The 23,746-nt window shown below is 51.2% G+C and overlaps 2 protein-coding genes across 6 annotated transcripts in view; one reads left to right on the top strand and one right to left on the bottom strand.

The window, feature by feature from the left end:
• The first annotated feature begins 353 nt into the window (after nt 1-353).
• Nucleotides 354-23,746, top strand: part of LOC309859764 (phosphatidylinositol 3,4,5-trisphosphate 3-phosphatase and dual-specificity protein phosphatase PTEN-like) — a 196,050-nt gene continuing 172,657 nt past the window's right edge. Inside the window, exons 1-5 of one of the 5 annotated variants that reach the window (XM_082720880.1) lie at nt 354-621; nt 2,923-3,028; nt 3,125-3,166; nt 9,146-9,205; nt 10,120-10,260. The gene's annotated coding sequence lies outside the window, so the exon portion shown is untranslated. Of the gene's footprint in view, nt 622-835; nt 955-2,719; nt 3,029-3,124; nt 3,167-9,145; nt 9,211-10,119; nt 10,261-23,746 lie in introns of those variants that run through there. The other 4 variants (XM_082720876.1, XM_082720877.1, XM_082720878.1 and 1 more) reach the window with 4 other exon arrangements.
• LOC309859767 (uncharacterized protein) lies at nt 14,536-17,876 on the bottom strand. The gene is made up of 4 exons (XM_082720882.1): nt 17,832-17,876; nt 17,587-17,669; nt 17,124-17,200; nt 14,536-15,916 (listed from the first exon to the last, which is right to left on the bottom strand). Exons 2-4 carry the CDS (start codon nt 17,607-17,609, stop codon nt 15,432-15,434), a joined length of 585 nt encoding a protein of 194 aa, XP_082577008.1. The 5' UTR covers nt 17,610-17,669; nt 17,832-17,876; the 3' UTR covers nt 14,536-15,431.

Below are 23,746 nucleotides of genomic sequence, written 5' to 3'. Positions count from 1 at the left end.
AGTGCGTCCCCGCCTTCTCCTCCCCGCTCCTCCGTTCCGGGCCTCCAGCTCCTCGCCGCCCCGCGCCCGCGCCGCGCTGCTCCCTCCCTCAACAGTGGTGCGTCCCCGCCTTCTCCTCCCGGTTGGTCCTTCACCCGCCTCCAGCTCCTCCCCGCCGCTGCGCCGCTTCCTCCCTCTGCGCATGTGCATCCACGCCTTCTCCTCCCGGCCAGTCCTTCACCCGCCTCCAGCTCCTCGCCGCCGCTGCGCCGCTCCCTCTCTCTGCGCAAGTGCGCCCCCGCCTTCTCCTCCCCGGTCGTCCGTTCCTGGCCTCCAGCTCCTCGCCGCCCGGCGCCACGCCGCTCCCTCCCTCAACAGAGGTGCGTCCCCGCCTTCTCCTCCCCGCTGGTCCTTCACCCGCCTCCAGCTTCTACCCGCCACCGCGCCGCTCCCTCTCTCTGCGCAAGTGCGTCCCCGCCTTCTCCTCCCCGCTCGTCCGTTCCCGGCCTCCAGCTCCTGGCTGCCCCGTGCCGTGCTGCTCCCTCCCTCAACAGAGGTGCTTCCCCACCTTCTCCTCCCGGCTGGTCCTTCATCCTTCTCCAGCTACTCGCCGCTGTTGCGCCCTTCCCTCCCTCTACCGATGTGAGTCCCTGCCTTCTCCCGGCTAGACATTTCCCGGCCTCCCGCCCCTCTCCTTTGCCGCGCTGTTTCCTCCCTCTGCGCATGTGCATCCCCGCCTTCTCCTCCCCGCTGGACCGTTACCGGCCTCCAGCTCCTCGCCGCTGCGCTGTTTCCTCCCTCTGCGCATGTGCATCCCCGCCGTCTCCTCCCCGCTGGACCGTTACCGGCCTCCAGCTCCTCGCCGCTGCGCTGTTTCCTCCCTCTGCGCATGTGCATCCCTGCCTTCTCCACCTGGCTTGTTCTTCCCCGGCCTCCAGCCCCTCCTGCGAAACCTTCTCTGGCCGGGTTCACGAGGTGAGGGAGTTAGGGGTGAGTCCCGGGGGATGGGGGCGAGTGCCTAAGGGGCCCTGTGCGGCCCGGGGGTCCGGCGGGGGCGGGGGTGCCCGGTTGTGGGTGGAGCTCCGCGGGCACCGGACGGACCCCTGGATTCTGCGTTGCCTGCAGAGTTGAAGGGCCGGCGAGCGGCGGCGTCTCTGCATGAGGGACCAGGGTCCGGAGTGGGAACCTTGGCTCTGGGGTTCCCAAGGCCCGCAGGTGTCCGGCTGCAGCGCTAAGCTGGTCGCGCCGTCCTGCGGCGGCGGGTGGGGAGTTTGCATGCGTGGCGTGTGCGCCAGACCCACGGGGAGGGGGTGGGGCTGCGGGTAGGGGTGAGTGTGCTTATGCGACATGCGTGCACTCTTGGCGTTATGACGTGTGTGTGTTTGCGCGTCTTAAGTGCGCCGGGCTTCCTAGGAGGGGCGCGGTTGTAGGAGAACCAGGCAGGGTGTCTGATGTGAATGAGTTGCTCTGGCCGAATAGTCGACGTGATTATTCTGAGCACTCACATTATTTTTTTTTTAAGATTTTATTTATTTATTTATTTATTTGCCAGAGAGAGAGAAAACATAAGCAGGCAGAGTGGCAGGCAGAGGCAGAGAGAGAAGCAGGCTCCATACCGCGCAAGGAGCCCAATGCGGGACTCGATCCCAGGACCCTGGGATCATGACTTGAGCCAAAGGCAGCGGCTTAACCAACTGAGCCACCCAGGTGTCCCCTGAGCACTCACATTTTGTTAGCTGCTCTTGTATTTGTTGTGTATGTAATAACGTGAGGCTGGAGCTTTGACAATTCTCTAGGGCTTTCATTGCTCGGTTAACTCATTTGTGCAGTGGAGGAGGGGAGAGGCTGTACTAGCTAGCCACCAAGGTCCTTTCCCCGCTCTAACATTCCCCAGGCCCCCAGTTATTATTTATTATGTATTCATTTGTTATTTGTTATGTAAAAGCATGACAGTATCCTGAAGCCATCGCAGGCTGTGTGACTGTGGAAGGTCTGGGACAAATTTAAGAAGAGCGAGGTGAGCTGGAGCTGAGAGGGTGGGCATGCAGGCTACACAGGAAATGTCACTTCTTTGGAGAGTCTGTGAGGGCAGACAGGGCAGCAGCCATAGCGAAGGAAATTCTGTCATCACCCCTCCCTGAACACCCGCTCCTCCCCTCATTTTCCATTCCCCATTTGCCATTGTTGATGGCATCTAGAAAGATGCAGAGGTTCCTGCTCTCCTGACCTTATAGACATATAGGATGGTAGTGCAGGCACGAGGCTATCTGTTTTGGCCTTATTTGAGAAATGAAAAAAAAAAAAAAACAAAAAAAAAAACACTTGAGCCTGAGAAGGTGACTTACCAAGATCATGCAGTTTGTTGGTGGCAGAACCATGGTTAAAAGTGAGGTTTGCAAATTCCCAGGCCATGGCTCATTTTGTCACTGTTAATTACGTCAAAGATAGTTTCTCATTAAAAGACCTTTTGAGGGACGCCTGGGTGGCTCGGTTGGTTAAGCAGCTGCCTTCAGCTCAGGTCATGATCCCAGCGTCCTGGGATTGAGTCCCACATCGGGCTCCTTGCTCAGCGGGGAGCCTGCTTCTCCCTCTGCCTCTGCCTACCATTCTGTCTGCTTGTGCTTGCTCTCCCCTCCCCTCTCTCTGATAAATAAAATCTTAAAAAAAAAAAGACCTTTTGAAAGTTGTAAGAAACAAATATTAAACATTTATTTTTTATCTTGCCTTAAATACCCCGATCTCTTTTTTCCAGAGGTTTCTTGGATTTTCTGACCTCAGGGGATTAATAGTGTTCACAGGAAAACAGATGAACAGTGTGGCTTGAGATTTTTAATTTTTAATTTTTCCCACATCAGTTCTGAAAAAGCCATAATGTTTCCTCCTTTAGGTTACTGTTAAATGTTCAACTCATCTTCTCATGTTTTTAATTTTTCTGTGTCACAGAACCTAAATTGGTAATAAATCAATAAGAAACAAATGTTTACATTCACTCAGTGAAAAGTATCATGTCTAAGCTCAACATCTATCGGAGCCACACATGGAGACATAAGTATCTTGTATGTGGAGCTGTGTGGGCAGGTAAATTCAAGAACTGTAAGGCAGGCCAAGTCTCTTCTAACTTCCTTCTTCCTTCCTTCTTCCTCAGCTGTCCCTCCTCCACTAAGAGCAGAAAATGAACACATCCCAGGTGAGCTTTTTGTTTGTTTATTTCCACTTTGTTTGAAAATGAGTTTTCTAAAATTTGAAAGGATTCATATTTTTAAACCAAAAAATATAGAGGGGCTCCTGGGTGGCTCAGTGAGTTAAAGCCCGTGCCTTTGGCTCAGGTCATGATCCCAGGGTCTTGGGATCGAGCCCCACATTGGGCTCTCTGCTCAGCAGGGAGCCTGCTTCCCTTCCTCTCTCTCTGCCTGCCTCTCTGCCTACTTGTGATCTCTGACTGTCAAATGAATAAATGAAATCTTAAAAAAAAAAAAAAACCCAAAAAATAGAAATAGGCAAGAATTACTTGAAGGGAAGTATATCAAGTATATCAAGCAAATTCAAAGAACAGTTGGTAGAATGAGAAGCAGGACTCTTAATTTCACAGAGTTGTGCAAGTTGTAAAACTTCCTTTGATTTTTCTAATAACAACACTGAAATTGCCTATAATCATTTCTGATAGACACAGCATTGTGCTAGAAGTGTATGGATGCTTTTCAGGGGACCAAGCAATGAGGTCTGAGTAGACAGCTCTCTCATGGTACTGCTTGATGCAGGAATAGGACTTTGAAGATCTGGTGGAATGGAGGGACCACGCGTCCTCCAGATGACTCTCCCTAAGGGTTTGTGTCAGCTTGTTCACATCTCTAGCTTGAATAGCCGACTGTTCTGGCTTTGGTTTCTGCATTTCTCATTCATATTTCAACTTCATGAATGCATTCTTGCTTCTTCGACATTCACCTGAGTCAGCTCTGGAAAAGGCTACCAAATTGTAGTCAAATCCAGTTTTTGGCTTTGTCTTACTTGACCATCCTGCAGCATAATCCTCAGTCTCTATTGTCTCTGACACCTGCCTGCTAGCTTTCCTTTCTTAACTCTGATACATCCCCTTACTGTTCCTCACAAAGTTGTCTTTCCCTTTAGCCCCAGACGTTGCCTCTCCTTGGGTTTGTTGCTCAACCATCCTTGGCTCACTGCTTTTTTTCAGTCTGTGCTTTTTTTCTGACTGGTCTTCTCTCTCTCTCTCTCTTTTTAATAAAATACTTTTGAATTAGTAATAACATGGTTAAAGGTTAAGTGATGTTCCCTCTAGGAAGGGTGACATTTTTCATCTCAACTGAGACACTTCCACTGAGAATGAAAGAGGTTCCATAAAGTTATGATGGGACATCTGGCTATATTGGGACAGTCCCAGACAAACTGGAGTTATGGTCTTCCTGCTGTAGATATCTGTCTGTCTTGTTTGTCCTAGCAGTGCTGCTTTTTTCAGTTAAAAGATAATCTTGTATGCCCCCTACTTTTATTTGGAAGGGAATCCATCATCTTTAGGGTTTCTGAACTTAGATGCAGCTGTACACCACTGGCATCCTGTTAAAATGCAGGTGTTGATTTAGTGGATCTGGTGGGGGCCCTGGGTTTTGCATTTCTAAAAAGCTCCCAGGTGAAGCTGACTCTGCTGTTCAGGGAGCCACACTTTGAGTAACAAGTCTATACGTGATTTTCTGTTCTTCCTTTGCTTTTTTGTCACTTCTTAAAAGCCTGTCCCAGACATCTGTATCTAAACAGAACATGGATTGTTTCTTTGTTATAACTGCACAGTAATTCAAGCATGGACGTTCCATAGTTCGTTAACTGGTTATTGTTAGTTATGCATTATTTCAAACCTTTTGCTATTACAAACCATGTTCTAATGAATGACCTTGTACATATAGGTTTTTTCTATCCAATAAATTCCCAGAAGTGCGCTACCAGGTCAACGGGTGCATAGAATTGATAACTCGATCATTCAGGATTATGGTATCATTTTGTATCACTCCCATCGACACCGCCTGAGTGCTTGTTTGTCCACAGCTTCTCCCATAAAACACGTGGTTCAACTTCTGGAATTTTGGCAGTGGAAAGATAAACATGGTATTTTATGAAGTTTATATCTGCAAGTTTCTTAACTATGAGTGAGGTTAAGTATTTTTCCATGTATCTGAAAGAGGTATTTACGTTTCTGTGAACCCTCTGTTCATATCTTTTGCCCATTTTCCTCTTAGGTTTGTGGCTTTTTTTGTTTTTCTTCTTCAGTGTCTAGCTCTTTATAGATTAGGGATACTAGTGCTTGTCCATTTAATGGGTTGCAAACTCTTATTTTATGGGATGTGATTTGTCTTTCGATAGTTGACCCTGGTGTTTTCTCCCCATGCAGGTATTCTGTTTCAGAATGCCACATTTCACTTAGTCGTTTCTTTAGGCTCCCCTTGGCTGTGACAATTTCTCAGACTTCCCTTGTTTTTGATAACCTGGGCAGTTTTGAGGAGTACAGTTAGGTGTTTTGAAGAATGTCCCTCAATTGGGAATTGTCTGCTGTTGTTTTCATGATTAGACTGAGGTTATGGGTTTCTTGGAGGAAGACCACAGAGATAAAATGTGATTTGGTCTTATGATATCAAGGGTTAGTGCTCTGGACATGACTTATTACTTTGTTTTCTCTGTCCTCATACTGGACTCCTTGGAAGGAAGTGGGCAATTACACTATACCACTTACACTATACCTCCTTCCTGTTGGAGTAGCTACATGATTATGTACATAAATTATCAGGAATTCTGCATAGGAGATTTTTCTGTTCTATTTACTATCAGCATGAATTCATGGCTAGTTATTTTATATTTTGGTTATAGTACAATGATACCTTGTTCTTTTTGTTGCTCAAGTTGTTTCAGGTTGGTTAGTAAAAGCATCTTCTAGGGGCACCTGGGTGGCTGAGTTGGTTGAGTGTCCAACTCTTGATTTTGGCTCAGGTCATGATCTCAGGGTCCTGGGATCCAGCCCCACGTTGGGCTCTTTGCTGAGTGTGGGACCTGCTTGAAATTTTCTCTCTTGGGGTGCCTGGGTGGCTCAGTGGGTTAAAACCTCTGCCTTTGGCTCAGGCTCAGGCTCAGGTCGTGATCCCGGGGTCCTTGGATGGAGCCCCACATCTGCCTCTCTGCTCAGCAAGGAACCTGCTTCCCCCCCCCTCTCTCTGCCTGCCTCTCTGCCTACTTGTGTTCTCTGTCAAATAAATAAATGAGTAAGTAAGTAAGTAAATAAATAGAAATTCTCTCTCTCTCCCTGTGCTCCTCCTTGCTGCTTATGCTTTCTCTCCTTTTCCTACTTTCTCAAAAACAAGTCAATAAATTTTTTAAAAGGCACCTTCTGTTGGTTCCCTTGTCTATTGACATACCCTGTTATTGTTTGAATATTTCTTCCTTACTCTGTGGCAGTAGGTTTTCCAGGTTCATCTTCTGTCTTTCCTGCCCTAGGATTAGCCATTTCCCCCGCCTCAGTAGTTCTGGTTCTTTTCATTGGAGCATAGTATGAGAAACCAAGATTGGGGGACTAGGTGTGTCTGTTGTGACTGGGAAGTCATTGCTCAAAGACCCTCTCAGCTAACTCAAGAAGGGAATATGTATATACTCTCTCGTGTATATACATGTGTCTATAAATAGTTTAGTATGTAACCATCTGTATCTATAGTAAGCTAAGTATTCCCACTGTTGTCTCCTGTTGTAATCATTACCAAATGGAACATTCTAACCTTCTCTCCTTGCTTGTCTGTAATCTCCTGCATTAACAGTGAGAATCTAGCTAATATCTGAATTTCATTTATTTGATAGTTCAATTTTAGAATACATACACATGATTTCAGAATTACATACGTGATTTCAGAGTATTCGCATGTAGGTTTTAAAACATAAGTTTTCAAAAACATAGGGTGTGAAATTGCTGTGTTGGTTATGTATGTATGTATGTATGTATGTTTAGCTTTGCAAGAAATTGCCAAACTATTTTTACAGAGTGGCTGTATCAGTTTTTGTTCCTACCAACTATGAATCAGAATCTTGTTGTTCTGATTCTGGACCTGAAATTGGTACTGTCATTATTTTTGATGTAACCATTCCAATACCTGTGTCATGTTGTCTGCATATCCCCACTGAGGTGATGTGGAGCATCTATCTGTTCGTGTATTTATTTGCTATCCTTATATCTTTGGTGGAGTGTTTGTTCAAATCTTTTGCATATTTTTCATTTGGTCATTTGTTTTCTTACTATTGAAGCTTTAAGAGCTGTTTTCTCATGTTGGACACAAAGCCTTTATTAGATATCTGTGTTCCAAATATTTTCTCCCTGTCTGTGCCTTATCCTTTCATTTTCTTAAAAATGTCTTTCACAGAGCAGACGACTTTCTTTTTAATATATCCAACGCATGTTTTCCCCCGTGGAATACGCTTTTTCTGTTCTATCTAAAAACTCATCATCAAATCCAGTGTCCGAGAGATTTTTCTCCTGTATTCTTTATTCTTGCAATTTTACATTTAGATCTCTGATTCATTTTTAGTTAATACTTGTGTAAGGTCTGTGTCTAGTTTCATTTCTTTTGCATGAGTGTTCATTCAGTTGTTTGAGCACTATTTGTTGAAAGACTGTCTCTTCTCCTTTTATTCCCTTTGTGCCTTTGTCAAAAAATGTTTGACTTTATTTTGGTGGATCTATTCCTGGTCCTTGTAATCTGTTCTGTTGATCTGTGTGTCTCTCTCAGCACTAACACACTGTCTTGGTTACTAGTAGCTTTATAGTAAGTCTCAAGACCAGGTAAGGTGAATTCTCATTTTTCTTCCACATTGTGTGGGCTGTTCTGTTTTTTTTAAACTTTTTTTAAAGATGTTATTTATATGTCAGAGAGAGAGCACAAACGGGATGTCAGAGGCAGAGAGAGCAGAGGGAGAAGCAGGCTCCCCTCTGAGCAAGGAGCCTGACTCGGGATTTCATCCCAGGACTCTGGGATCGTGACCTGAGCTGAAGGCAAATGCTCAACCACCTGAGCCACCCAGGTGTCCAGTGTGTTGGCTCTTCTAGATCTTTTGCGTTTCTGTGTAAACTTCAGAATCTTCTTGTCAATATCTGCAAGATAACTGGGAGGTTTTATTTGGATTTCATTGAATTTATAGATTAAGTTGGAAAGAATTGACCTCTTAGCCATATTGAGTCTTTCTACCGATGAATACGAACTCTCTCTCCATTTATTTAGATCTTTGATTTCTTCCATCAGGTTTGTCTTCCTGTATATATGTATTGTGTTAGATTTTATACTTGAGTACCCCTTTCTAGGGGTGTATTGTAAATGGTATTTTTTTCATTTGAAAATATGGAATTCAATTCTTTATTCAGATATAGGAAAATAGTTGACTTTTTTATATTGACCTTGTATCCTATGATGTTTTGGTATTTCCTCATTACTTCCAATAGTTTTTTTTTCTTTTTATAAGTTACTTGAGATTTTCTACGTAGACAATAAAAATGACTTCAGATCGAGTTTTGTTTTTCCTTTTCAGTGATACACCCTCGTTGTCTCATGCCCTCTTTCCACCCACCTTCCCTCTAGTAATCACCAGTTTGTTCTGTATATTCGTGAGTCTCTTTTTTTTGTCTCTTTTATGCTTTGTTTTGTTTCTTAAATTTCACATATGATTGAAATCATAGGATATTTGTCTTTCTTTGACTTATTTTATTTAGTTTTAAACCCTCTAGATTTATCCATGTTGTTGCAAATGTTAAGATTTCATTCTTTTCTCTGGCCAAGTACTATTCTATTAGAGATCTGTCTATCTATCTATCTATCTATATATATACGTCATGTCTTTTTTATCCATTCATCTATTGACGGGCTCTTCCATATCTTGCTTACTGTAAATAGTGCTGCACTGTAAACGTATCTTTTCAAATGTTTTCCTTTTCTTTGAGCAAATACCCAGTAATGGAATTACTGGAACATATGACATATGAACATATGACATGACAGTTCTATTTTTAATTTTTTGAGGAACCTCCCATTGTTTTCCATAATGGCTGCACCAGTTTTCATCCCCACCATCAGTACACAAGGTTCCTTTTTCTTCACATTATCACCAACTCTTGTTCTTTCTTGTTCTTTTTCTGCAGGCAGAGTCCCAGGGTGGCAGGAGGAGTGGGCGTGGTCGCTGGGACAGCCCTCCAAAATGGGTCAGGTGACCTTTCAAACTCTGGGGAAGTGAAGGGTTCCTCACATCACAGCAGCATGTAGGCGGGTTTTTCTGGACCCTTCAGACAACCTGTGCAAGACGTGAGGATGAGTGGAATGCGCTGCCTGGAATGGTGGTTGTGTTGGCTTCTGGGGCTTCCGTTCCGAGGGGATATTCAGGGCGGTGGGGTGGGGGCTAAAGGGCAGGTTATTTGGGGCCGATGTGCCTTGCTTCTGAGGGGAACCTGTGTTTGAGCAGGAGGGTGGGGGCTGCAGTTCGATCTGGCACCTGGGCCCATGTTGGTTACCACGGTGGTTGGGTTGAGCGGAGCACAGGGCCGGCCGGCTGGAGTCTGCGACCCTTCAACTGCCTTCTGACGGCCTGCACCCAGAGACCGGAGTACCTGGGGCAGAGCCAGAGTACCAGGGCCCAGGCAGATGCTCATAGGAAAGGACTGGAGCCAGGGAGGGAGGCAGGCAGGCCCAGGCAGCCACGGCAGCCAGCCAGGTCGCTGGGGTGCCCAAGCCTAGCTCTACGCTCTGTGCTTTATTGGAGGGTTGACGTTTATCAGGGCAAAATGCGCACAGTGTGAAGTCTGCCTTAGCCACGACCCTATAGTGGAAGGGTGTTGGGGAAGGGGAAGGTAGTTGTTGTTGTTGGGGGTTTTTTTTTTGGTTGGTTTTTTTCTTTTCCTGTGTTGAGTTCTGGAAGCCAAATCTCTAAGCATGTATTAGGGGAAGGTCTTCCAGCAGCCATGCTAAGACTTTGACAGATGGCAGGGCCCTGTGATTTTGGCCTTTTTGAGCCTGCACTCCCTGCTGGGAGGGAGGGGCCTGCTTTCCGTTATGGGTGACTCTGTGTCTCCCCATGTGTGGGTCCTGAGACCTCGACTGAATGCTCTCCTTGTTTTTACAGGTGGTGCTTCGAGGCTCAGGGGACGTGGCCTCCTGGGCAGCATCCAAAGCGTCTGGCCTCTGTCTCTTCAGTGCAGATGGAAGTGCAGCACGTCCAGGAGTGTGACTGCTGCCATCTCCCTGTTGCACGTGCATCGCAGTGGTAAGTTGTCTTGGTTCTGAATCTCCCCCCTGGGTTGAGGTTCAGGCCTTGACTTGGGTGTCTTTCTTGCCGGCTTCATCTCTCTTCCGGAGGAAATGATAGCCTCTTCTTGTTGATTAACTTGGAGATGTACCCTTAACCAGAATGTCTAGAGTTGGCTGTGGGGGAAATTTACTTCTGGGTACATATGGAGAAGGCTCTGCAAGTCCCTGCCCCACACAAAACCTCTGAACTCCATGTTGCCCCTGGTAGCAGAGTCCTGAGTTATTGCAGCCTGACTTAGTAAGACACACGACTGACTTAATAAAAAATAAATTCTTTTATATAAAATAAAACTTAATAAATAAACATTCTCTCGACCATCGACGTTCTGCCCACACTTGCTTTATTGGGCCATTCATCTAGAGCCACGAATCCCGGGCATCTTTACAAATGGATGTCTGAGTGGACTTCGGCACACGTTCTCTCCTCTCTCTCTCTCTCTCCTGTTTCTTTTTGGTGGGGGTGTGGGAGTTGCAGAGGATGAGAGGGACCCTTCAGCAGGCTCCCCATGCCTTCCATAGCCTGACTCCGGGCTCAGTCCCATAACCCTGACATCATAACCTGAACCAAAGCCAAACATTGGTCCGTAAACTGAAGGAACCTTGCAGGCATTCCTGGACAGGCTTTGTCTTTATGGAAGGGAGTGTAAGAACCCCCTCCTGTTCTAAAATCTTCCGAATCGGGGAGTATTTCCATGTCTGCAGTGGTCGTACACCCTCTCGGGCCCAGAGATACGTAGCTGACTTGGTGGTGGAGAAAAGCCCTTGGCTCCCACGTTCTCATAGACGGGGAGGAAGCCCTCACTGCCTGATGCTGAACTGTCGAGGTTTTCGTGCCCTGGTCCACACAGGTCTTCCAAAGAACACCTTTGTATGAGATGAAATTAATTTGCAAGCCCCCAGGTGGTGCAGTTGGGTAAGCATCTGCCCTTGGCTGAGGTCAGGATCCCTGGATCCTGGGGGATCAAGCCCTGTATTGGGCACCCTTCTCCGTCTTCCTCGCTGCCCGACCCCGACTGTTCTTGCGCCCTGCTAGCTCTGTCACTCTCCGATAAGTGAAGTAAATAGAAATATTTCTAAGCGTGTAATTAATTTGTAAATCCTTTGCACTTTGTGAGGACAATATTAGTAGAATGAAGGGTGTGAGAGGTAGATCACAAACCATGTGTTTGTTGAATCTTGTGACCATTCATCCTTGCGATCTACCTACATGGTTAGGTTCATGTTTTCGTGAACATCCATTGATCGCCTTGTGTTCTGAGATTCCGAGCTCACCCTCGACTTGATGTTCTCATGGATCCCGGGCAGCGTTACTTCCTGTGACCCCACTTGCTAGCAAGAGACAGTACCTGTGTCAGTTGTGAGAGGTCGTAAAGGAAACGTCCCCCGTTCTTACTTGGCACAGTGTGCAGTGTTGTGAGACCCGCCTGTTCGGTGAGACTGGCCTTTATGCAAGTACTGCTGGATCGGAGCAGATGTGCTTGATTTCTGGCTATTGGTTACTGGAATAGCACATTCCGCATCCCTCAGAACGGGGCCCAGCTGTCTGTGTTTGCAGTGTCTGAGTTTGTATCTCAGTGTCACCCCGAGGAATTCCTTGGGAGGTAGTTGCCCAGTGATTCTCTGATGGGAGTGTCCGGGGAAGAATTTCCCCTCGTTGCGTTGGGATCAGTGATTCCTCGGTGTGAGGGTGTCATTGCTGGCTAGGGAAGAAGGGATAGCTGAGCCCGTTCCTTTGCTCATCAGACTGGGAGGATTTTCCTGTGTGCGAATCCTCCCAGGTCCTTCCTGGGTTGGCTCCGTGAGGAATGGGATTCCCATATTGGATGTCCTCGGCAGTCAGCCACAGTGATGATGCAGGGGTCCCAGGGGTGCCTGCACCTTCGCTCCCGTGTGAGGGATGAAGTACAGTCTGAGATGGTGGCGGGAGCCTCAGGCCTGAGCCCCACCTGAAGCTTCTCCCACCAGGATACCGCTCCAGTGACTCTCCCCGTGTGAGTTCTCTGGTGTTGGGAAAGGGCCCACTTCTGGCTGAAGGCTCTGCCTCAGTGACGGGAGACAAGGGGTTTGTACTGTGTGATTTCTGTGGCGGTGAGCAAGGTGGGCGCTCTGGGTACAGGTGGGGCCCCAGTAATGACAGACACAGATTTCGCTGCTCTGAGTTGTCTGGTGTCCCCAAATGTGAGACCTGTATCGAACGGCTCTTCCACGTTGACTGCATTTGTCGGGGTTGCCGCCTGTGTGGATCCTCAGATACTGGCTAAGGGTGTGGCTGGCCTAAATGCTTTCCCCTGAAGATGGCATTCAACCGGTTTCTGTCTGTGGGAACGTGCCCATGGCCTCGAAGGGATGCCTGTTGCTGCGAGCTCTTGTGCGGCCATCCCAGCACATGGCTTCTACCCCGTGTGAGGTCCTGGACATGAAGAAGAGCAGAGCTCTCTGAAGGAAGGGTCTCCCACCTTCGTTCCATCCCCGAGGTGCGTCTCCGGTGGTCTTACTGTGTACAGAGGTGAGCACTGCCCTGGGGTGGTTCCCCCTATGTGTGTCATGTCTCCGTTCCTCAGAAGGGTGAGTTCTCTCGTGTCTCCCGAGGTTAGTGCCCCGACTAAGGGCTCTCCCACACTGGGGAGACGGGTGTGCTGCGATCCAGGATGAACGAGCTCTGATTTCCCTGGCACCAGGGACACATGGCTGAGGCTCTTCCACATTATCAGCAAATACAAGGCTTGTCTTCCCAGGACACAGCACACCCGGAGTGAGGTGAGGCACGTGAGACATCTCCGTGCTGTGCCCCAGCATTGCCCGTGTTCCTGTGCAGTGTGAACCCTCTGCTAATGGCCAGAGCACGAGGGGCTGTGGCAGGATCGCTCCCTCACGTTCCTCCCTTCCTGACTCAATGAACGCGTTCCAGCCCTTCCCTTCAGGAATGGTCGCTGCGTCTACCCCTGCAAGCCACTTGTAGTCGGGTGCCTTGTTCCTTTCCGGAATTCAGATAGATCTTTCTACATGGTAGCCTCACCCCCACGTCAACTGCTGATTAAATGAAGTTTCCGTTTCAAAGACTATATACCCGTGAGTCGTGCTGAAGCCAGTTGACTTTTCCAGTCACTCGGGCGGCGGCTTGACTCGAGGCCCATTTCAGCCGAGAAATGAAACTCTTCAGGTCTCTGGTGGGACAGCCCGTATGCTCAGGGTCTTGGATGACAGGGGATTGTGGGGAATGCTTAGCGTAGCCCGTGTCCAGCTCTAGTGTGGAAGGCCAGGGTTCATGACCCTGAAGCTTCCCATTGACTTGCAGAGAAGCCGACCTTTGAGATGCCCCCGTGTGGGTCTCCCTTCATCCTTTATAATAGGGAACGAATTACCGTGAGCTCCTGGGTCTTGTACACAAAGAGTGAGTCCCGGAACACTAGATGAAAAAGTACTGAAGTGCTGTGTGGGGACTAACAGAACAGAAGGAGAAAAGGAAAGAGGGGGAGGGAGGAAGGAATACAAAGAACGAAAAGATCATGTAGGGAGGGAAGGAAGGAAGGGAGGGAGGGAGGGCGGGCGGCTTGAAAAAGGAAGAAGAGAAACTGGTAGAGAGGCATTAGGGGAAAGAAGAATTTTGAAAGTTGTGAGACAAACATCTGAGACTTAAGATTTGAGCTTGAGGACAAAGGAAAGGAATGGAGTCCTCTACTCAGGAGCAGAAACCGGTTGTAGCGTGTTGGTGATGAGAACCTATGGACCAGATAAAGATGCGAGACAAAGAAAGTGAGGATGGGAGGCTGGGGAGTTTCAGAAGGGCAACGTCCGCCACGTCGAGGACCGAAAGAGGGGCCATGTGAGGGTTTGAGTGCAAGAATCACAGAAGGGTCCAGTCCTCGGAGGACACAGAATGTGCAGTGGGTGAGGTGGATGGAGTCGGAAGGGTTGACAGAAATGGGTTCGTGTTGCAGGGTTGTTTCCACAGGAGCCCTACAGGAGACAGGACTGATGTAGGAAAGAGGTTAGCATTCAAGGCCGATGGTCAAGAAAGAAGTCTTGAGACGGCTCTGCTGGCAGGAGGCAGTTTTTATTAAAGAACAGGGATACGACCCTTGGGTAGAAAGGGCTGCTTGCTGGGGTCGTGACAGGAGGCTGACTTTCTGGGATGGCATTGGAGGAGGTCAAGCAAAAGGGAGGTTTTGCAAGAATGTGGCAGGAGGGCAGAGGACATTGAGGATACAGTTGGCTTTGCTCTTGTGAAGGGAAGGTGGTTTTTCCTGCTAGGAAGGCATGAGTTGAAAGATGGTGCAGAGCTTCCTGGAGGAATGTTACCTTCCTCCTCTCACAGGTCCATCCCAGGGACTGCACGTTTGAAAAGAAACTCTGTCCTACGGACATTTCCTTCGGCCTCAGCCTCCCTCAGTGTCGTGGAGGGGAGGGAGATGTCAGGGCTTCAGGAAACGGAGATCCGGGCCTCTGGCAGGTCGCTAGGCTCTCGTTAAGCAGGCCTCTTCCTGCAGAATCAGGAGGACTTTTACAAACCGAGGGAGACTCCGGTCTTGCCGGGTTTTGATCTCCATCTGTGGAGAATCTGTTTTTTCCTTTCCTCAGCTTGAGGGCAGTCAGAGCGCCTGAGGGATGTCCCCCGTATCACAGGTTGGGGGGCGGTGTGGCGTGCCAGCTCCTGCTTGGCGCTCAGCTAGCCTTCCCCTCCCTCCTCGTGTGCCCCTGACCAGGGCGGAGCCTTGCGTGGTTAAGGTTGTTGAAGGAGGACGGTCTCATCTTCTGTAGCTTCTTCCTGCTGAATAGGGGCGTAGAGCTGTCCCTCCGCGTGGGTCGTTCCTGGTCAGGTGGCAGAGGCCCAGCTGGGGGAGGCCTCTGCTGTCTGAGTTGTAAAAGGAAGAGGCCGCTGAGTGCAGGGGAGAGCCTCTCCTCCCTAAACCTCTTGCTGCTGCCAAACACACAGGCTGAGCGGGGCCCGTTTTGTGGGGCTGCTGCCAGTGTTGAGCCCAGCATTGGTCACGGTCCTGTGCGTCGAAGTGACGGGGGCGGTTCGGGTGCGGCACCCTCGGGGAATCCAGCAGGGGTAGGGCTGCTGCCCCTCGAGTCGATCCCAGGGTGGTCAAGGGGCCCTGGCAGTGCCGCTTTGTCCTGCATGTGTCATGCCCTGCAGGGTTGTCGGGGACTGCAGGGGACAGCGGGAGGAGGAGCAGCCCCTGCAGCAGACAGGGGAGACAACGGGAAGGCTGCTGTCCCGCCCAGTCCCAGGTGGCCCACTCTCCCCACACAATGGACTGTTGTGGGCCCAGGTGGTTGCCTCGTGTTCCAAGTGTCCGTCATCGGCAGGGCCCGGGCAGCCAACTCTGGGTGTGGCGGCCGACTCAGAGGGTCCTCTCGTCTTGTCCTCGGGGCTCCAGTGCCGTCCTCTGGTGGGCTGCCCAGAAGTCTTCTCTTTGGCCTACGGAGGTCAGGCGTAAGAGAGCCGTTCCTGCAGGCGTGTTTCCCTGTACGTTCACGCCGAATCCTCCTCCGGGCCCAAATCGGAGCAGCAAGTGAGGCCCCAGGGCCCGCCTCGCTTCCTTTGTCGGAGCACCCCAGGAGCCTCTGGTGCCTTGGGGTGGTGGGCACACTGTCCTTTGGTGCAGCTGTGGAGACAAGGGTAGAGTGGTGTGAGATAGCGAGTGGCGTGTGGCCTGGGCCTTACCAGAGGCCTGTGGGGTTTTGTGGGACGTGTTTTCTGAGGTGTTGAGGTAGAGGTTTTCCTGCAAGACCCATGCATGACCTGAAGAAAGGGGAATTTCCCGTGGGCCCCCTGGAGCTGAATGAAGGCTACACTGCCAGGGTCCCTCAGGCCCCTTCCCTGAGCGTCCTCCTCCATGACAGCGGGGTCCTCCTCCTGCTGGGCTGTCCCTTCCCCAGCCTCTCTGAGAGCCCTGGACGTGCCCTTCTCTGTGGGGGGAGCCTTTGCCCACATGAGTGTTGCAGGTGGCGTGGCAGAGACGACATGCTCCCGACCCCCATGGGAAGTGAGTTCACACAGTCCACGGGCTGTGGGCAGGTGTTGGGCAAGGTGGGAGTAGGCAGGGTGGCCTTTCCCTGGTGGGTCTCCCCTGCCGACTGAGGGATCGAGGTGAGTCTCTAGAGTATGAAACTCACAAAGCAAAGTGTGCCATGAGGGGACCCACTACCTCCCACGAGGCATCTTGGAGGCTCAGGGGACTGGAGGTGTTGGTTAGATTGTATGGGAGTCGCCGGCGGACATGACTCAGCTGGAGACCGGGCCTGACTCCCCGCCCACAGGGATGCAGCGCTGGGAGGGGTGAGCTGTCCTGCTCCTGTGAGCCCGGGGGCCTGTCTTGTTTGCTCATTTCTCACGTGCCTGAAGTGGGAGATGAGGCCACCTCACCACTGTCTCTTCGCGACTAGTGTCGTCCGGGAGCAAGCCGTCTGCTGGCTTTTGCAGGGTGGGAGGACAAGGTTTGGGTCATGCAGAGGGAGGGGCTCAATGGGGGGTGTGGAGCCCTTTGCCAGAAGGTCACTGTGCCTAGGCTGCCTGGGGTCCAGTCCCTCCAGGCAGCCAGGGCCCTTCCTCCAAGATCAGCAGCTCCTGGACGACAGCGCCCAACCACCACAGGGAGTTGCAGGGATCAGGTGGAGGTTCCCCGTGGGATGTTCTCAGGACTTCCTAGTGCCTGCAGGGACTGGGATCTTCCTCTCCTCTCCTCTTTGTGGTCAGAGGCTAGGGCAGCACCCCGGGTTTTGTGCTGTTTGCTGAGGTACCCACAACAGGGACGGGGCAATGATAGAAAAGGTGTATCCATGTTCACCGGCCCCTTTTCCTGCCCGACTCACCCCGTTCCCGAGTCCTCCTCTTCTTCTGCTTCCCTTGTCGTTTGCGCCAAGTCCACTGAAGGAAAGTTTCTTGAGAGCTAAGAGCAAGAGCAGAAGTGGGCATGAGCACAGACTCCCCGGCATCAGAGAACCAAGTGGGGACACCCAGGCCCAGCCTCCCTTCCCGAGGCCTCTCCAGCCGGGTGATCCGTGCCCTGCCGATTCCCAGCCCTCCTCCCTGCTCTGCTGTCCGGGGCTGCTTCCCAGAGTCCGCGGTGAGGGGTCAGGGTGATGGTAGGAAAGGGGTGAGGAGGGCTTCCCAGGGATTTCATGCAGCAGTTCCCATGCAGAGCCCGAGTGCCTGTCAGAGACGAGGGCCTCCGGAGTTGGCGTCGTCAAAGCAGGGAAAGGGGAAGAGCTGGGCGGAGGCACTTAGGGACAGAGGAGAGAGGAAGCCCAAGAGATGGAGGTGGAAGTGAATTACAGGCGCAGGGTGGCTCCTTCCATCGGAATCGCCTTCTGTGGAATCCTTCGGGTTAGGGAGCAGCGAGGGTGCTGGGGTTGGCCCTGAGAGAGAACAAAGGGGAGTTAGTGCAGGTGACGACCCACGGCCTGCTGCTCTGGGGATGCTGGGCTCTGCCCTCAGTGGGGTGCGTCCCTAGCTCCGAGTCCTCCCTGGCCTTGGTCGTTTGATCTCCGCAGGGTACAGGGGGGTCTCTGGTTGCCCACCTGCTCTTCCCACCTCCGATTCTCTCCAAGACCCGGAATCCTGGCTGTGTGATCCTTTCCCCCCTGGATGCTGTCACTGTCCCTAAGACTGCCTCTGCGGGACGTTGTTTTCCTCTGTCCTTTTTCCTGTCCTTCCCTGCTCTACTTCGTCCTCCTCCTCCTCCTCCACCTCCTCCCCTAGAGATGCTCCATGTCCTTCCCCCTGCCAAGCTCCACCAGTCCTATTGTTGTCCAGGAGGTGGCCACCAAGGAAAGAGAGGAGATATCCTGGGTTTCCTGGAATCAATCCCCCGATCCGTCTGTGCTGGGAGCAGCTGTCATGGGTCTGGGATTGCTGGGGAAGTGCCGGGAGAGATGGCCCACCACGTCCCCACAGCCCATGTCTGCCCAGGGACTGGGATGACCTTCCCAGGGACGTGTTTCAGGGAACGCAACGCCCTCTGTTTCCCTAAGTGTTACAGAGACAGGAGACAGGAGCATGGGAAATTGTGCAGGCACCCTCAGCTGTTCAGGGCTGGAAAACGTCCAGCGGTGTGGTTACTGAAACACAGGATTCCTGCCAGTGCTCCTGCTGAGGCTTGCCAGGAATGGACGGGGTCGGGGTGTATGTAGGGCCCTGGGCAGGCCTGAGGAATGTTTGCCATTTGGGCATGCCTAGGGAGTGGGGAGCATGGCCAGGGCTGTGGGCCAGCGAGGTGGGTTTGTGAGAGGAACCATGACTCCCTGGCCCTGCTCCCAAGAGGCTCTGTGCTATGCTTCGAGGCCAGCTAGTGAGAGGTAGAGTGGACCCGGGGCAGCAAGTGTGTGAAGCAGGTCCATCAGCCCCATCACACAGGCCCAGGGGACCGTGGCCCACGACAGGGTTTCTCCAGGGCAGCTGCATAGGGGCATCCCACCCTTGGGAACACGTCCCCAGGTCAGACTCTGCTGGGGTGTGAAGGCTGGCAGAAGCTCCGATTTACGGGAGCCTGTGTAGTGAACCCAGGAGAAGTACACTTTCCCTTCTGCAGCTCTGGGCGTCCCCTTGAAGTACAGCAGCTTGGAGAGAACCAGGATGGTTTGGTAGTGGAGGTTATGAGGGAGAGAATTTAGACCTGTCTTACACCTCCTGGCTCAGACCAGAACGGAGTGTCGCGTAGTGTCTCTTGCCCAGGAGAGTGCGGTTCGGGCCGCCAAGTCCTGAGCATGACCAGGTCTGGGCCCGTGCCAAGAATGATGCAGAATCTCTTGTGCACCATTCCCGATAGGCCATGAGCAAAGAGCTTTGCTCCACCAAGCTTTGACGTGTGGCAGTGGCCAAGGGAGGCACGAGCAGCTTTGATGGGAAAGATCCTTCAAGGAGCCGCGCAAGGAGTCGAGTGGTGATGACAAACCCAGCCTACCCTAAAAGCCCGTGGACACCTCGTCTGTTCTTTTCATCCTGAGACCGTGACATGAGCAAATCATGCCTGTGACAGAGCATTGCTTTCCTTGGTGGTTTTTGACCCACCTTCTTCCTTCTCCAGAGCGGCAGGGGCAACCCCATGTTCCCGGGAGCCCTGTCCCAGTGTTCCCCTCCTCGGTGCCATTCCCTACCTGAAGAGACTTCGTCCTCACTGAAGGAGTAGTCCTCGATGCTCTCTATCAGTAGATCTGCAAGAACTGAAAGAGGAGCAATGCCGTTAGGAGAGAAACCGCCTCACCCCTTCATCCCAGGTGCGTTGAGATGTCTCTGGGCCGTGCAGCATCTGCCTGACCCTTCTGCAGTGCTCTCAGAGGTTCACGGGGCTGGCGGAGCCGGAGCCCTTGGAGGAGACAGGGATTGGAGTTTCATGCCTTCTAATGAGACCAGGACGCTGCAGCAGTCACCTCAGTGTCAGTTCTGCATGCCCATGACCGCTGTCCCCTCCCAGCGCAACCATCAGAAACTCCAGTCGTTATGGGACTCTTGACGTGTGGCTAGTGGGAGTGAGCAACTGGACATTTTCGTTCCCTTGATGATTTCCGTGTACTGCGCTGAGATAATAAATGACTGTGTATGATGGATGCTAGACAGACTCTCTCCTGGATCACTCAGCACTAGACACCAACCAGGAGCGAGAGAGGAGGCCTGCTCTCCTGCGTATTGCTCGGGCATCAGTGGCTGGCCTGACAGGGACGTTGATCAAGGGAAGACGTTCCCGGGCTCACACACACCCACCAGGCGCTGCTGGAGGTCTTTGGACCCGAAGAGATTAAGGTGAAGCCCCAGTTCCTAGAATAAATGGGGAACGGATTCCGTGCAGCACTGATCTAAAGCATACAATGTGATGCTCTCAGGACAGAGGAGCTGTTAGAATAGATAAGGGAACCATAAAGGAACACAGCGAACCACGACGTTTCTGAATATGAAGAAGTCGGTGGTGGGTCTCTAGAAGCTGACCTTCCAATACCTTGGATGACTTCCCCGAGCCAACAGGAGGGTGCTGGCATACAAATAGGCAGGGGCACCTGGGAGCGGAAGAGAAATGCCCAGGAAATGTGCTCATGTTGGCATCACGATGCTTCCCAAGAGGACCGCCCAGGAAAAGCATCCTCTTCTGAAACAGTGAACAGAGTGAAAAGGCAGCCCACAGATTGGAGACACCCTTGGCAATCCTTATTTCAGAAAAGGTGTGTTCACTGACAAAAAGTAAGAACAACAAAGAAAACCAACCAAACAAAAGAAGACCGGGATTTCACCAAATGAAAGAATCGAGAAAAAGACTGGAGTAGTCTGTGCTGCAAAGGGAACTAATGACTCGGCCAATCAGACAGACATCGTACGAAAAGATGCTCAACGTAAGGCATTGTGAGGGCAATGTGAATCCAAAGGATGCTGAGCTGTGGCATTGTCAGTTAGGGTGGCGAGGACCCAAACCAGGAATCCAAACCCAGGACCCATGTTGGAAGGAGGCAGAAAATTAGAGACTTTGTATGCAATTCATGGAATGCAGACTGGTGCAACTACCCTGGAAAAGCCCGTTGAGTGTCCTCGGAGAGCAGCGAAAGGTACTCCCGTGGATTCCGCGCATGCGAGTGAGAAAAAGAGATGTTGGAAAATCAGATTCTGTTCCAATACATGTTTCTCATGAGAGAAAGTCTTGTTGTCTGCCAAAGAACCCTGAAACCCTGATTTGGCTCTGTTTCCATTCCCAGGCACTGAACTCCCTTGAGTTGTCTCTTAGCCCAAACCTTCCGAATCTAACAAGGCCCTCTTGCATGGACAGATGGCCAGCGAAATGGGTGATGATTGTTCTGTCACCCCTGTTGAGGTTTGAGGTTCTCTTTGGCCACCTTGCGATGCACAGAGCATCCTTTGTTCCTGCATGGAGGGGGCCCAGGTGCCCCCAGTGATGCTCAGTCCCTGAAGACCACCTCATTCCCCTTGTATAGGACACCTTTTGGACCCACCTCCAAGATCCCCAGCAAGGACCAGTGGTGGGTGTGGGATTTCCCTGGGAGAAGGCCAGTTGCATTCTCAGACATAGTATCTGCAGGGAAATGGTAGATCTCCATGGAGAAACATGGAGTGAATTGGCCCCATCTGTTCCCTGGCCACTACCCCTTTGTGCAGGTCATCCCCGAATGGGCTATTGTACGCGGCTGCCCCGGAAGCCACCTGCAGAAGGGAGGAAGTGTGTCCCCGCACTCAGTGTTTTCGATGAGGTTGGGAAGACGCATCGTGGGGCCTCTGATGCAGAGATGTGTGTTTGTGAGTGCAGTGTCAAGAGGGAGGTGCTGTGACCATTCTTGCCCGAGACCTAGCTTGGCGGGAGAGCCCCATGAACACTGACTCAGTAACAGGGATTGGAAAAGACACACTTGTGTCTTTGGGGCACAGTCTAGCCCTTCCTAGTTAGCGACGGGATTTGTTTTCTGGGGGGATTGATGTGTATTTGCAAGGAAAGAACACCTCTTTCAATTGTAGGTGTTGAAGAGTTTTCCCATGAATGGACGTTCATGACGTGACAGTGATGGGAAACATCCCTGAGAACGCGGACACCATTAATTGCCATTTTGAGGGGACCAGACACGTTCGAGAGCACAGCATTCATCCACCTGACACACACACACCAACCCTGCGAATCACAGCACATGGATTCCCATGGAAACAGACCTTGTGCCCATCACCCGATCCTACAGCACCTAAGAGCAGCACGGTAGCTTCCAGGGCCAGGGTTACGAGGCCTCGGGTCTCGGTCCGGAACATGACCCTTAGTCTCGTTGCAACAGGATCTGGATTCTGGGTAGCTCTCAAGATGGAGCCTGCAAGGAGGCCCCACCTTGCCCATTGTCCAGGTTGCTCAAAAGCAATGAGTGACTCTAGAGGACAGCATACTTACCATGCTCCTTTTCCAGCAGGGCCACCTGTGATTTCAGAAAAGAAAACATGATGAACATCAAGTCCTGCCTCGTCCTGTGTGCACAGCTCTTTTGGTCTCTTGGTGATGGGCAGGGTCATGGGCAGTGATATGGAATCCACCTAGAGGTCGCATGCCCTCGGTCCATTGGTGGCACGGCAGTGTCAGTAGCACCCGTGAAAAAGCTAAGGACCCTGTGGACTGTAACCGAACCTGCTGTTTCCTTCAGGGTCTTTGAAATGGGGTGTCCCTGGCTAAGAGTCGCTCCCTCAAGAATCTCCTCACCAAGGACATTGTACGTGCTGAGGTGTTCGGATCTTATTGCGAGTATCAGGGACATAAGGGATGCTGTACCTCACCTGAAGGAAGGCTAACTTACCACCTTGGTGAAAAATGGGACCTCTCCTTCTGTGCTGTCCACGTCATGGTCATCGAACAGACTATCGAGGGGATCTAGGTGGATACACACAGAGAGTGTCGGGACCCCGATGGGACTCTTCGGGAATCGCTCGGGGAGCTTTGCTTGGCGTGCACGTGTGGACAAGTGTGTGGAAGTGGGGAGCTCATCAGTATGGACTGAGGTGCAGTGGGCCCTTCCTGGATGGAGGATGAAAGGTCCTGGAGAGGAGCAGGGATGTGAATAGAAACTCTGGCTCCTGTTGGAGCTACAGGGCCTAGGTTGGCTGTGAAATAGTCCATCTCCAAGGCACACCTACTGCCTGCCCCCAAACCTGCACCACCTAAGAGCAGCGCAGTAGTTTCTGGGGACAGGGCCATGAGGCCACGGGTCTTTCCCCAGAAAATCCCTTTCTGTTACTCCGACCCTTCTTCTCAGTCCCGCCGGACCTGGTATCAGGGTGGTTCTCGTGGTGGAGCCTGTGAGGAAGCCCCGACCTTTGCCCTTTTCCAGGTTGTTGCAAACAAGTGAGTGACTCTAGAGTACAGAATACTTACCGCCATCCCCTTCCAGCAGGGACACCTGTGATTTCAGAAAAGAAAACAGTATGAACATCAAATCAGGCTTTGTCCTGTTTGCATGGCTCTTTTGTTCCCTGGGGGATGGGAGGAAGCCCGATGCGGAAGTGTGCTAGAGGCCCGTGAGCCACAAAGTGTGACAAGAGCAAAATGAGTCCTCTGCAGATGCGCCCAGTCTTCCTAGAGGTCCCACGTTTCAGGTCCCACTGGACAAAATAGGTGGTGAGGAGGAATAGCTGCTACCCGTACCAAAGCTCCCTGCCCTCCAGATGGTAGGAGATCCTGCTGTGGTTGTCCCAGCCCCCCTGCAATGCCTTCGGGGTTAGGTAGCATTTGGTAACAGATTCTCTCTCAAACTTCTCCCTACCCTGTCAATGGTGCATGCTGAGATTTTTTTTATGTGACCTTGATTTAAAAAGCCAGAAGAGTTTTGTGTCTCCCCCAAAGAAAGGCCAGCGTACCACTCTGGTGTAAAACGGGGCGTCTTCCTCATTCTTTCCTGTTGAACGCTCACCCGCCTGTCCATCCAGCCAAGCTAGGGAGAGATCCACAGAATGGTCAGTCCACTGGTGGGGCTTG

This window comes from Mustela nivalis (genome assembly GCF_964662115.1).
Source record: "Mustela nivalis genome assembly, chromosome: 2".
NCBI classification, from domain to species: Eukaryota; Metazoa; Chordata; class Mammalia; order Carnivora; family Mustelidae; genus Mustela; species Mustela nivalis.
Note: the sequence above shows the minus strand (reverse complement) of the source record. Positions and strands in the feature narration are given on the sequence as shown.

Coding starts and splice junctions, on each gene's coding strand:
- LOC309859767 (XM_082720882.1), bottom strand. CDS start 17,609: ATGGAAGGAGCCACCCTGCGCCT. Junction 17,201..17,586: donor GAAGGAGCCACCCTGCGCCT/GTAATTCACTTC, acceptor TCTTGCTCTTAG/CTCTCAAGAAACTTTCCTTC. Junction 15,917..17,123: donor GAGGAGGACTCGGGAACGGG/GTGAGTCGGGCA, acceptor TTGTCTCCACAG/CTGCACCAAAGGACAGTGTG.